Source organism: Pleurodeles waltl, chromosome 6 (genome assembly GCF_031143425.1).
Source record: "Pleurodeles waltl isolate 20211129_DDA chromosome 6, aPleWal1.hap1.20221129, whole genome shotgun sequence".
Lineage (NCBI taxonomy): Eukaryota > Metazoa > Chordata > Amphibia > Caudata > Salamandridae > Pleurodeles > Pleurodeles waltl.
In genome coordinates, this window is record NC_090445.1 from 1,276,059,354 (window position 1) to 1,276,074,447 (window position 15,094).

At 44.9% G+C, this 15,094-nt stretch overlaps 1 protein-coding gene across 1 annotated transcript in view; it reads right to left on the reverse strand.

The window, feature by feature from the left end:
- Positions 1-15,094, reverse strand: part of LOC138300803 (SPARC-like) — a 695,108-nt gene that overhangs the window by 94,199 nt on the left and 585,815 nt on the right. Inside the window, exon 8 of the mRNA XM_069240576.1 lies at positions 190-284. Coding sequence (XP_069096677.1) covers positions 190-284 — 95 coding nt within the window. The remainder of the gene's footprint in view (positions 1-189; positions 285-15,094) is intronic.

Consider the following 15,094-nt stretch of genomic DNA (forward strand, 5'->3'; position numbering starts at 1 on the left):
CTTGGAGGCCTGGTAATTCAACTGACTCCTTTACTCAAAGAGCAACAAAAGTGAAACAAATGTGTTTTGTGATGTGCTATCCACCCTAAATATTAACTGATGTAAAATAATTTGGCATGCTATATTGATATGTAGTACAGAAAACATTGCAAAAAAGCATTACAAGTGTATAATATCAGGTTTACTTACACATGAATTCTTCATACCACATCTCTGAGCGATCCACCAAACAGAACAGCCACTCTTCCAATGTTACTTTCTTGTTTCTGTCTGTGTCACATGACCTGAAGGACAAGTGTGAGTTTAAAAGCACAATTTAAAGCTCTCCATGACATTGGCCAATCAATGCTTTCTGGATGACATATTTATTAACCTTCGTTTTATGACATTGTACATATGTGTAGGAGGCTGGCCTGGCTTGTAGTGGGTACCAAGGGGTACTTACACTCTGTACCAGGTCCAGTTATCCCTTATTAGTGTAGAAGAGGTGTTTCTAGCAGCTTAGGCTGATAGAAGGTAGCTATAGCAGAGCAGCTTAGGCTGAACTAGGGGACATGCAAAGCTCCTACTATACCACTGGTGTCATATGCACAATATCATAAGAAAACACAATACACAGATATACTAAAAATAAAGGTACTTTATTTTTATGACAATATGCCAAAAGTATCTCAGTGAGTACCCGCAGTATGAGGATGCCAAATATACACAAGATATATGTACACAATACCAAAAATATGCAGTAATAGCAAAAGGAAGTAATGCAAGCAGTGCAAAGTTACAGTAGATTGCAATAGGAGCACATAGGTATGGGTCAACACAAACCATATACTCCAAAAGTGGAATGCAAATCACGAATGGACCCCAAACCTATGTGAGCTTGTAGAGGGTCGCTGGGACTGTAAGAAAACAGTGAGGGTTAGAAAAATAGTCCACCCCAAGACCCTGAAAAGTAGGTGTAAAGTGCACCTATGTTCCCCAGAGAGCACAGAAGTCGTGATAGGGGAATTCTGCAAGGAAGACCAACACCAGTAATGCAACCAAAGTGGATTCCCGGATGAGAGTACCTGTGGAACAAGGGGACCAAGTCCAAGGGTCGTGACAAAGTCGAGATTGGGCAAATGCCCAGGAAATGCCAGCTGAGGGTGCAAAGAAGCTGCCACTGGATGGTAGAAGCTGTGGATTCTGCAAGAACGAAGAGGGCTAGAAACATCCCCTTTGGAGGATGGATGTCCCACGTCGTGAAGAAGCTTGCAGAGGTATTCCCACACAGAAAGACCACAAACAAGCCTTGCTAGCTGCAAGGGTCGCGGTTAGGGTTTTTGGATGCTGCTGTGGCCCAGGAGGGACCAGGATGTCGCCACTTGGATGAGGAGACAGAGGGGGCGCCCAGCAAGTCAGGGAGCCCTCACAGAAGCAGGCAGCACCCACAGAAGTGCCGGAACAGGCACTACTAAGAAGAGTGAACTGGAGCTCACCCGAAGACACAAAAGGGAGTCCCACGATGCCGGAGGACAACTCAGGAGGTTGTGCACTGCATGTTAGAGTGTCGGGGACCCAGGCTTGGCTGTGCACAAAGGAAATCCTGGAAGAGTGCACAGGAGCCGGAGCAGCTGCAAATCACACGGTACTCAGCAATGCAGTCTAGCGTGGGGAGGCAAGGACTTACCTCCACCAAACTTGGACTGAAGAGTCACTGGATTGTGGGAGTCACTTGGACAGAGTTGCTGAGTTCCAGGAACCACACTCGTTGTGCTGAGAGGGGACCCAGAGGACCGGTGATGCAGTCTTTTGCTGCCTGCGGTTGCAGGGGGAAGATTCTGTTGACCCACGGGAGATTTCTTCAGAGCTTCTGGTGCAAGAAGGAGGCAGGCTACCCCAGAGCATGCACCACTAGGAAAACAGTCGAGAAGGCGGCAGGATCAGAGATACAAGGTTGCAGTAGTCGTCTTTGCTACTTTGTTGCGGTTTTGCAGGCGTCCTGAGCAGTCAGCGGTCGATCCTTTGGCAGAAGGTGAAGAGATAGATGCAGAGCAACTCTGATGAGCTCTTGCATTCGTTATCTAAAGAATTCCCCAAAGCAGAGACCCTAAATAGCCAGAAAAGGAGGTTTGGCTACCTAGGAAGGAGGATAGGCTAGCAACACAGGTAAGAGCCTATCAGAAGGAGTCTCTGACGTCACCTGCTGGCACTGGCCACTCAGAGCAGTCCAGTGTGCCAGCAGCACCTCTGTTTCCAATCTGGCAGAGGTCTAGAGCACACTGGAGGAGATCTGGGCACCTCCCCTGGGAGGTGCAGGTCAGGGGAGTGGTCCCTCCCCTTTCCTTTGTCCAGTTTCGCGCCAGAGCAGGGCTGGGGGATCCCTGAACCGGTGTAGACTGGCTTATGCAGAGATGGGCACCATCTGTGCCCATCAAAGCATTTCCAGAGGCTGGGGGAGGCTACTCCTCCCCAGCCCTGACACCTTTTTCCAAAGGGAGAGGGTGTAACACCCTCTCTCTGAGAAAGTCCTTTGTTCTGCCTTCCTGGGCCAGGCCTGGCTGGACCCCAGGAGGGCAGAAACCTGTCTGAGGGGTTGGCAGCAGCTGCAGTGAAACCCCGGGAAAGGTAGTTTGGCAGTACCCGGGTCTGTGCTAGAGACTCGGGGGATCATGGAATTGTCTCCCCAATGCCAGAATGGCATTGGGGTGACAATTCTATGATCTTAGACATGTTACATGGCCATGTTCGGAGTTACCATTGTGACGCTATACATAGGTAGTGACCTATGTATAGTGCACGCGTGAAATGGTGTCCCCGCACTCACAAAGTCCGGGGAATCTGCCCTGAACGATGTGGGGGCACCTTGGCTAGTGTCAGGGTGCCCACACACTAAGTAACTTTGCACCCAACCTTCACCAGGTGAAGGTTAGACATATAGGTGACTTATAAGTTATTTAAGCGCAGTGGTAAATGGCTGTGAAATAACGTGGACGTTATTTCACTCAGGCTGCAGTGGCAGGCCTGTGTAAGAATTGTCAGAGCTCCCTATGGGTGGCAAAAGAAATGCTGCAGCCCATAGGGATCTCCTGGAACCCCAATACCCTGGGTACCTCAGTACCATATACTAGGGAATTATAAGGGTGTTCCAGTATGCCAATGTGAATTGGTAAAATTGGTCACTAGCCTGTTAGTGACAATTTGTAAAACAGAGAGAGCATAACCACTGAGGTTCTGGTTAGCAGAGCCTCAGTGAGACAGTTAGGCATCACACAAGGAACACATACATATAGGCCACAAACTTATGAGCACTGGGGTCCTGGCTAGCAGGGTCCCAGTGACACATAACAAACATACTGAACACATAGGGTTTTCACTATGAGCACTGGGCCCTGGCTAGCAGGATCCCAGTGAGACAGTGAAAACACCCTGACATATACTCACAAACAGGCCAAAAGTGGGGGTAACAAGGCTAGAAAGAGGCTACTTTCTCACAATATGTACACATATACATACAGCAAACTGACAACTGGAAGCAATTTGTTCTCGATGGACCTTATGTCTTCTTTCACCAACACTAATAAGCAGGAAATGGGGCTACTGAAGACAAGCAATAGTATTAGTAGTAGTGGCAAAACCCTTTATTCGGTTAAATGAATAACCATAAGAGACATAAATCAGAATAAATACATAATAAAAAAGAAATACACGTGTGAAAAAAAATCATAGATGCACAATCCTTAAAATCAAATTATGAGTCATACACTAGATACAATAGTAGACAACTAATGGCACAGCTAATCAGAGATATAAAATATATACACATTAGGAAGACATATAGGTTAGGGCCAAGTCACTCTGATCTTGACAACATTACTTAAAAAATAGCCCATATTTATTCAAATGTTGCCCAACATAGCAAAATAGAGAATGGCTGGCCTTACTTCAACAAACTGTGCCTCTCTAAAAATTGGGAATAAAAACTTTTTTCTTGGAAGAGCGCATGAACTGCAAAACACAACAACATGCAAGGTAGACTGCGCTGAAGTTTTGTCACACTCACAAGGGCCTAGACAGCCCCCTGCCACCATCCTTTAGAAAAGCTTACGGGTGAGAAAAAAGAGTTCAACCTGAACCTGGATAAAAGCTGACAATGATAAATATTATTCACCCAGGAGAGGTATGGTTTCATAGAGCTGACTGTTTTAATCATACAATACACTAGCACAGATGGTTTACAGAGTTCGCAACCTTCTCTTGCAGCTGAAAGACCCAGTTGAAAATTCTGTTTCACTCCCAGATAACCTTCTTTCCCAATTTCTGTGGGCTGCAGAAAAAGACAGGGATGACCCAAAGCTGTGAATAAGGAAATAATATAACTCAACCACAGGCTGGCTTTATGGTTGTCTAAAAAGAGGCAATCCTTAATTATCAATCTATTAAGTGTCAGCTCACTCTTAAGCCAGATTGAGATCCACCGTAATATTGGCATAAGTTGAATGTGGTCTGAAATATAACTAACTCCTAGTTTTTCATGCACAGCAAGTGTGAAAGATTTCTGTGGAACCCCCCACAGCTGTCTAAGAAACTTGTTTATCTCCAACTGAATTAAACCACAATCCTGATACCCTCAAGATCGCTGCCATAACTAGTGGCAGAGACACACATAGCTTTATACACATGAATCAGGACTTTCACAGGTCTCTTGCCCACCCATGCAAGAAAATCTAAAAATGATCCACACAGTGTCCCTAACGCATACTTCTTTGATTGACAGATGGTACCCCAGGAAGATCTGACATCAAATAGTATACTAAGGTAACCTGATAACGAAAGTAGAGAACAAACTTGAGTAATTCTGGCTTTGAGAAAAACATGACTACTTCGTTTTGAAGGCTTAGCCCCAAATACCATTGTGAAATATTTCAGGGTATTCAGCAATAAATCCAGGCCCCCCATAAAGTTGACATAGGAATCTAAGAGCTTTTGCAGGCCTAATGCTGTCCTTGACATAAGCACAGCATTGTTCGCATATAGAAGCACTGGTAGTGCTCAAAAGCCCACTCGAGGGGGATCACTTTGTGCTGTCCGCAAGGCAGCCTTCAACCCTTTAATGTAGATGGTATAAAAATGGAGCGAAAATGCACCCCTGCCACACCCCCTCTGGAGACTGAAAAGCTCTTTGTGCAGGAGCTGTCAGTCCTAAATCTAGCAGAGGCAGACATGTCTATATGCAGGTCAGCTAAAAAAGAAACCAAAGCTGGCTCAACGCCCAACGACAACAGCATTGACCACAGCTTTGACCGGTTCACCCGATCAAATGCTTACGAAAGGTCCAGAAAACCCAGAAAAAGGGTCCTCTTTTTAACCACCATAGATTTTTGGATCAGGAGATGCAGGTTCAAGCATTGATCAATGGGTCCCGGCCCGGGCCTAAACTGGTACTGGGCATGGGAGATAATTCCATTCTCACCTCCCCAATCCATCAATTCCTTTAGGGTAACTGGACCCAGAATTTGGACTGTGGTGTCAATGAGTGAAATTGGCCTGTAACATTTTGGGTCTCCCCTGTCCCCCTTCTTAGAAACTGGAACTATGATGGATTGAGACCATGATGGTAATTGGCCCGAGGAAACTGCAGCATTTAAGATGTTTGTCAGCAAAGGGGCCCAAATGACTGTAATGCCCTTAAAAAGGTCAGCTGAAACACCAACTGAGACAGGAACGTTATGTCAGGTCAAACATCGAATTGCATCACTTACTTCTGAGATGGAAAATGAAAGACAGGGAAGGTTGGCAACCTGGGGACTGATGTTAACAGTGAGTAAACATTTACAATCATCCCATGAATAGAATGAAGAAAAATAATCAAACCATAGATCTTCTAATATAACCGGTGCCAAACATGACGTAGGATCCCTGACTAAAAGAGGGTGGGTTAAAACTCTCCAAGATAATGCACAATCATTGGTGTCACTGGTTTGAGCAAGCTCATCCCAGAGGTCATCCTTAAGGGACTCGTTTCTCTCCTTCAGCACCCTCTTATATCACAATCCTAAACTCTGTAATACCGCCCTGTTTCCCAGACAACATTTAAGGGCTGGCTTTCAAACACCTAGGGCTCTAGAACATTCCTGTTTGAACCACCAAGTGTTATTAGTGGCAGGTCTTGGGCTTTGCGTAGTAAGAGCAAGCTTGACCCCAGCACAAAGGACCGAAAAAGCTCTAAGGATGTCTTTGGTACCAATGTCAGGGTTAAGGCAACCTTCAACCTCATTACTAAAGTGATCAAAGAGGGACAGAAAGAAATCATCCAGGACGAATTCACCCTACCTAATTCACCTCTTCTGATCCAACAAAGTCAAGAATTCGGGAACAGAAGACAAAGAAGGGAGGGTTTGACTTCTGTGTGTTAAAACAAATACAAGTGCATCGTGTTTGCTCCAACCTGTCCATTTAACAACGTAATGCACCAAGGTAGGAAGAAGAATCATAGAGCTTAGCATATGATCCACAATGGATCAGACCCTCTTCCTACATAAGTGGGTACAGCCTGGACACTAGGAATAAATACATTATGTGAATAATTTAAACCATTTAACTGCTCACCTTGCCAGGAGTGTTCAAAATAGGGGAGTGGAGACATAGCTTCTGCCATAGGATCTTGTAATATAAAACATGGTCCAGGACAAGGGTGGATGTTAAAATCACACAAGACCACTATTGAAGTTTCTATAGCTATATTTACTTGCCAGGAAATTGGGGGATGCTTAAATCTCTCAATACCCACCTCTAAATTGGAGATGATATCAGGATGAAGGATGTTGCCATAAGGATTATAGACATTCACAATTAACACCAGTGAGTTGTCAGGGAAGGTTAATGACACCACCCCTACATAGAACAGTTTGTCTCTATTTCAGTCACTACACACTTGAGAGCCAACAAGACTAAAATGCACAACCTGGCCCTAGCACGGCCAGAGGAAGATGGTAATGGGGGCTTGAAAAAATAGGGCGTAATTCACTAGGAAAGGGTTGTGTATAAGGGACCAAGTTTCCTGGAAGGCTAAAGGTGGGATTTAATAAAGTCCAACCATTTGGTGTCCCTAATCTTGGCTTCCATGTTCCAAGAAAGGAAACTCAACTGATCCATCTGAAAACTTTCTGATAGTACCCCCTCTTCATATCTATAGCTACAGACCTACCTGTCCACTGATCAGCACCAGGTAGTCAATCCAAACCCTCTAGAGAACCCAAGGGCTCAAAACTGTTGGAGACAGTAAAAGGGGCAAAAAACTCCCCAACTGGACCACATGAAGACACAGAAGGGTCATGAAGGGATGTTGGTTGATACAAATTAGGCAAATCTACAACAGGAAGAACAGGGCGGGCACAGGGTTCTCAATGACATCTACCAGGTACAGCATGAGGAAGCTGGGGGATACAAAGCACAGGGTGACCACCCTTTATACAATCCTTTCCTGGTTTATAAAAGTACCCCAAAGGGTACATACTAATGCCTACATCCCCAAGGCCCCAGGAGAAAGCTAGGATACATGCCACAGCCCTTCTGTTGTTGAAATTAACCGCAATATAGACCCCCCTGCACAGTTTTGAGCCTTGGCCCACCCACCCCACTCTGCAGACCATATTTATCAGAGAATCAAAATGTCCATCCAACTCTGTCTTCTTAGAGACCCAGAGAAACACTTTATTCATAAGTTAGTGAAACCCTTCAGTGGTATCTGGAGCAAGAGGAGGCACGTTCACAAGGGCCACCACGTACAGGATGCAATCCAGCAGAAGATCAAGGAAATCAGACCTGTGGGCGGAGGCTCCAGGACAAGTCTCTGCCTGTTCAACAGGACGAGTCTCAGAATTCACACTGGGCTGAGGGTCCTTCGCTGTGGTCAGAGCTTCAACTGGAGCAATTAAAGGGCCCAATTGTTTGTTACCATCACTAAGAGGCCTACCCGATTGCAAGGCTTATTGTCTTATGTGCCAAGAAACAGGGGGTGTACCAGTATTATTAACGGGGGTCATAGAGGTCACTCCAGGGGACACTGATGTGGAAGCCCCTCTGTTGGGAACATTCCTTGTTACTGGTCCAGAGATGGAGGGAACAACTGAGTGTGGGGTGTGAAAGTTAGCAGATGTGGCAGCAAAAGAGGACTCCCTATTCTTGAGCTTGGTCAAGAGTTGATTATTGATGTTTATAAGGTCTAGTATCCTGGTATTCAGGGAGAATGCCAGATGCTTTAAAAGCTTTAGTTCAGATTTTAAATGCGTGACAAGGTTTTTTAGTCCAAGTAAACCCCTGAGAAAAGCAGTCTTAGCCTCCAAATCCACTTTGGGCGAACTAGTACAGCTGGATAAAATGATGGATGCAGGGACATGGGAAGGAGAAGAACCTGGGGAGCCTGAATGAACAGACCCCCAGCTGGCGAGATACTCAAAACAGAGGTAGTAGAATGTAGAGTAGGAGAACTGGGCCTACTCAAGTGACTCCGACGCTGAAATCAATCAGTTCCAGGTGGAGCAATGTCACAGGAGCCACCTCCCATGGTGATGACTTGCTCTTTATAAAACTATAATCTTGTTTTTCCCGGCCCTGGGAGCAGGCTCCATAGGGATCGATCTCCCACTACTAATCATGTCCTCAACTTCGACAATGAGGTTGTCAATTACCTGGAGGGCACAGTTCTCAGCGGCATGATGTCTTGCAGATTCAGGCCCCTTCCCTGCACCCTGAGGGTTATCAGATGCTTTACGTGTACAATGGATGAGGGTGACAAGGCAAAGACAAAGAAAACAGTCAAGCAATCCATCAGTATGCTACTGGCAATTCTACTAGGATAGGAGAAACATCTAGCAAAGCGAGGCTTACCAGGCAGTAAAAATGAACTAAAATCAGGGGACAGAGCTAAGGGAGGTAGCACTGTCCCACCTCTTCCTGGTCCTGACAGGTGCATGACAGGCCCACCCTTGGCCCAGGCTTTGCGCAGGTGCTGCCAGTACAGGTCCCACACTGCGTAGAAGTGGAGTCTGATTTATGCGCTTGATGGTGTGCACCAACTGCAAGCAACAGGTGGCTCCTGCTGCTGTGAAATCTGGGGCCCGTAGTCCAGGGTCAGGTAGAGTATCCCATGCTGTGGGGAGGTGGCGCCTGATTTATGCACCTGATGGCATGTACCAACTGTAGGCAACAGACGGCTCCTGACGCTGTGAAATCTGGGGCCTGTAGTCCAGGGCAAGGTAGAGTATCCTGCGCTGTGGGGAGATGGCATCTGATTTATGCTCCCCGTGGCACACATCAAAAGCAGGCAACAGGCAGCTCCTGCTGCTGTGAAATCTGGGGCCCCTAGTTCGGGGACAGATAGAGTATCCTGCTTTGCGGGGAGGTGGCATCTGATTGACGCACCTGATGGAGTCCACCAACTGCAGGCAACAGGAGGCTCCTGCCGCTGTGAAATCTGGGTCTCAAAGACCAGGGCCAAGTCAAGTATTCCAGGTATCCCAGTAGAGTTTCGAGGTATGTTAAAGTATTTTCCCTTTACTGGGGTTTGGGCACAAGACCTGGTCACAAACAACTAAATCTTCATTGTCTGCCTGTATCCTAACTCAAAGGGTGAGATGAATTAGACCAGCCCAAAGACCACGAGATGATCAGTATGTCAAGAAGGCAGGAGATTATCACTAAATTTTCACAGTGAGTCCTGGCAGTGAGCAGTACTACATATACCAACATATGCCAGATATGGAGCACCAGGCACATCTTGGTCTTTATTAAATAAAAAAAAGCATCCCTCTCTGCCCAGAAAGATAGGAAATACTCTACATGAACATTAGATGGAAAAGACGCTGCTGGCTTAAACGAAGCACCTTGGGAATGTATATGTTGTTGTCTTCTCCATAATCCATAACTTCACTATAAAGACATTCAACCCATCTTCAACAAGATTGTTCTGAAAGCATCTCAGGTGGTATCAGAGAAGACATAGGAGGCAAACTGTCCTGCACCTACTTTTTGACTCATTTAAGCCAACAGCAAAATAATTACTACTTAATATATTCACCACTAGAAAGTGTTCTGGCTCTGTAACCATGGTAAGCAATCTGATTTTTGCATACCATCAGCAAAATTGATTGATTTCTTCTTGCCCTAGAGATTCCTCAGATTTTAAGACAGCTGTCACCTCCACATGCTCAAGAAGCTTTCTTTGGACCCTTCTGACTTGGCTCTTTTTTGCCTCACCTCGGCCATATCTAGCCAACATTATTGAAAAATGTGCCACGTTTTAAAACTATAGATGTTTATTTAAACTAACAATCTCTCTTATTTCCTTCTGGCATGATTTAGGCCAGGCAGAAGGAATGAGATTTGCTTTGTTTCTGCTGATGATGACCTTTGTATAGAGCCATATCCGATGACATTGTCACCCTGATATTACTGGATATGTCTACAGAGTTTAACATGTTCTACCATTCAAAACATGTCTATCAACTTTCACAAACAGAGACATTGCACATCATATTTGCACAATATTCTTATTTGGCCACCAATAAGCTGCTGACATGCCTCCTTCAAGTTGTATTTTACTCAGGTCATATGCTGAGTGCCACATTGCTTTGCATCCTCTCTGCAGTACTTCAGTATTTACCTTCACCTTCTTGGGGTAATCATTGAATGAGATACGTACCAAACGATTCATTATGCAAACAACACAAATGCCAGTCCTTTAATGATGGCTTCTACTCAAATAAAACAACTGCCTGACTGCCTTACATTGATTGGCAGATAGATGAGTATTAATTAATTGATGTGTCATCCAAAAGAACCTTACATCTGTTTCCTCTACACTGAAACCTTTTTTCTGGCCCAGTAAGTTAGGTTTTAGGTGCCGCAACTGTGCTTAAGCATTTCATCTCATCTTTCTGCGAGTCAAGGAATCAGGGTAAAAACATGGCCTAGGCTTTTTTATACTATCATTTTATGTTAAACATTTTTCCATAAATAGGCTACTTGCAAAATGTTTCAGAAAAGACAACCCTTATGTTTCCTCAGATGGGTTATGTAATGGACTCTACCTGGGTGTACCACTCTTCTACATGATATTCAGAGGCTTCAGAATGCAAAGGGCAACTTACTGAGGGGAGTGCCACAGCCCTGCCAAGTTTCCCAGGCCCATCCATGATGTGCTGCTTTAGTGCAGGATTCTTTGATGGAATTCTGGGATTTCTGGTCTTTTTTTATCCCATTATAACACCTTGACTTTAACTCCCAGAATTCAAAGGAAATAAACTTGAATGGAGCAGCACATCATGCAAGGACCTTGGAAACTCGGCAGCTATGGTGGCATTTTTCCTTTTCTGTGTATCAGTGAAGAAAATGCAAGGCTCTGTATTTGACCTGAAGACCATCTAAGTGCTATTATAGTTTGTTTTTCAGGGAGAAAAAAAACATTTATATGATTAGGAGGACTCTCAACTCAGGCCTTTAATTTTAAGGTCCCACAAATCAGGAAGAGCTACACATGTGGCAGAGTGTTCTCATATTTCGTGACAAGGGTATGGAAAAGAAAAGCAGTATTGATGGTGAGCTGTGGGATACTGAAATTGGTTCCCTCTTTTCTATTAAACTTGTAATATTGGAATAGCAGATGGAAAAGATAAAGAATCCTAATATAATTTAGAGTTGGAAGCACTTCGTTAGGGATTTAATGGTGAAAATGCCTTGGAAGGAAGAGTGAATAGGACGCTGTAAAAGGAGGATAGGGTATTTCTGGGTTTGAAGGAGATGGCTAATTTGCTGTTGGACAGGCAGGTGAACTTGAGCTTAGTGTGCTGAAAATGGGTACAGATATTTTAAGAATGCTTAAAATATGAAATGTAAGTCACTCGTCCTGGCTTATCTCCAGAACCTACTACACCACAACTAGGAACCTAGCAATCATCAAGATTCATTCAGATCAAACACTCTGACAAATGATTACATTGAAACCATTGAGGGGGTGGGTCTCTAGAAAATCACATTGCCACATACTTCATGCAAGCCACTGGATCCTAATGTAGATGATTGGGCACCTTAACCACCTTGGTAGAGGTCTCATTCTAACAGCACAGACCTCCCACAAGACCATCTATTTTGTTGCAGAATCTGGCATGCCTTACTGAGTAAATAATGAAGGTAACCTGAAAACATGAGCACATACTAATGAACTGCAAAAGAGATTTTTGAAGTCATTGCTTCACAAATACTATATTGGGTGGACATCTGGTATTCTGTAGTTGGCAAGATGGGACGTCAGCACCATAAACAAGCTTTTGAATAAAAAATGTGGAACTGTATGGAACTGAGCAGTCTGGTTTTTTTTGTCATCGCCTTTATGACTCCAGAGATAAAATAGAAATATGTATTAAAGCCTTCCCTCGTTAACGTTTTGGTCAAGCTCTGTGCTAAATTGCTGGCAAATCGCTTGATGACAGTTATTCCAAGCCAGGTCCATCCCGACCAGTGTGGATTTATCCCCCTATGCAGTACCAGACATTGCATCCACAGAGGACATATACAGCTGTCTTGCATTAAAACTCTGGGTGGTTAGGCTGCCCTTATGTTAATCGACTTTGAAAAAGCTTTTGATACAATTGATTAGATCTACCTGGACATGGTGCTCAAATGAATGGGCTTTGGGCAACACTTCCGAAGTCTGGTACACGGGTACCTGCGCCCGAGTGAGGGTTAACGGAGTACTCTCAGAGGCTTTACCAGTGGTGTAGGGTACCTGACAGGGGTGCCCACAGCCCGCTCTCCTATTCGTGCTCGCCATTGAGCCACTGACGGTGTGGATCCGGTGTGATGCTCAGGTATGGGGATTTTCTTGGGGCTTAGCTATTGAGGACCACATAGCTCTTTACGCTGATGGTGTCCTCTTATTCATGTCTAGACCAGTGGAGACTGGGCCTCGGCTTCTCCAGATCCTAAACACTTTTGGGGAGGCCTCAGGACTTCGGGTTAATTGGGACATGTCCCTATTAGTTCCACTGATGGGAGATCGCTGTGAAGAAACTTGGCAATCCGAAACTCCAGTGCGTCAGGTTAGCTTTCCATACCTTGGGGTACACATACCCTGGGAACTGGATTTGACATGGAGCCTGAATTTGGCTCCTGTGCTGTGCAGAACTTGGGAGGAACTCACAAGCTGGACTACCTTGCCTCTCAACACCATGGGAAGAATCGTCTTGTATAAAATGATGACCCTTTTTAAATTCTTATATATTCTCCCAAACTTCCCACTGCATATCCCTCAACTCTGGTTTGATTCCGTGCAGGCTTTGGGGTGTAAGTTACTTTGAGTAGGCGGCCCCTCCAGGGTGTCTTTTGGCAAGTGCATGCTAGCAACATATGGCGGGGACCTTGCTATGGCAGACATACGCCTTTACTACTGGGCTTCTCAACTACTTCCTATCAATAATAGTTGCATGTATGGTTGGGCAATGCAGCCTACAGGGGCAAGTTGGCTATTCTGTTCCTGAATGGCATCATGCACATCCTTTAAGATGCCCCGATTCCTTCTGACATTCCTGAGGTTGCCCTGGTGGCGCTTGGAGTGTGTAGGGCTGCGCTGCTGTGGTTGGGTTGGAAGTGTAAGCTGACTAAGGAGACCCCGTTGTAGGTGGGCAGATGGTTGGAGCGAGTATCGATCCTAAAAGGATTCAAGGGTTGGTACTCCATTAGGATATCGAAGCTTGGTGATGTGTGGAGCGACAACCACATGAAAGCAATTCAATTCCCAATTTTACCATTACTTACAGCTCAGACATGCACTACATGTGTGCAACGACGCCCTCCAAAATATTACTGAATATAGCCACTTGGAAAATAAGATTCTTAAGAGCCACTTAGGGAAAAGGGGGATTTCCCAAATGTATAATTCCCTGGTAGTGCATGCACTTATGTCCTTGACTCCTCTGAGGGAAAAATGGAGGATCATGTGAGGGAATTGTATGAGGTGGACTGGAGAAATGCTTGCATGGCCCATTGCACCTTGACAATCTCTGCTAGAATCCGCTTTATACAGTTTAATTACTTACATCAAGCATAGATGACCCCCTCTCCATCTGCAAAAAGCAGGCCTTCTCTCCACCTCTGTATGCTATAGGTGCAGGAAATCATTGGGTGACTTTTTTATGTGGTCTGTGATTCAGTCATATTGGAAGATTGTTCTCGATGTGTTGTCTGCTGTAGTGGATGCAACCATAGCTAGAGATCCCAGAGTTGCCCTGCTGGGTATACTTGACGACCTAGGAGGATCCAAGGGGGACAGAATATTGGTTGGGGTGGGCATGCTGCTTGCCAAAAGAGACATTGACTGATCCTGGACTTCCTCAGCGGCCCCTCGATCATAGCTTGGACGTGGGGCATGGACCGGTATGGAACATAGGAGGAAACCATTTACGAGGCTTAGGGACGCTCCCGCAAATATATAAAGTCTGGAAGACATGGTGGGATTATCAAGGCATATCGAACAGATGATCTTAGAGACTTGAGCTGCAGCAATTGTGGGACTTATGGCTCTCGCCGTAATCCGGGATTGCTCACTGTACTGTTACATTATAATGTGGCTCTTTGTTTGGGCAAGGCATTGTTTTATATTTATTGTGTCAAAATGCAATAAACTGTTTCTATTTTAAAAAAGCAGTGCACCAGGTAATACTTCTGGGACCAGGTTTACGTACATTCACGCACTGCAGTGCAGCAAGTGAAGTTACTACTCTGTGCTGCCTTGTGTGAAAGGGAGAGAGCAGAACAATGCCATATTTACTATGTGCCAACTGAGACACCCTTGCGCCATAGTGCAAAGCTTTGTGCATTAGGTAAAACATTGTTTTTTGTAAAGGAAGGGTCCTCTTTCAGTGCCAAAACTATGCTTTATGGCATTTCCCACTTTCTAGGTGTGAGGTAGAATGCAGCACACATTCAAAGATGGAAAAACAAGCAGAAATTAAAACATTTCTCTTCATTTCACCTGCCTCAAGGATGCAGGATTTTGGCACCAATCCATGACTACAATTCTTTGTAGATAGTGATTTGCATAAAAAAACATGAGTGGTTG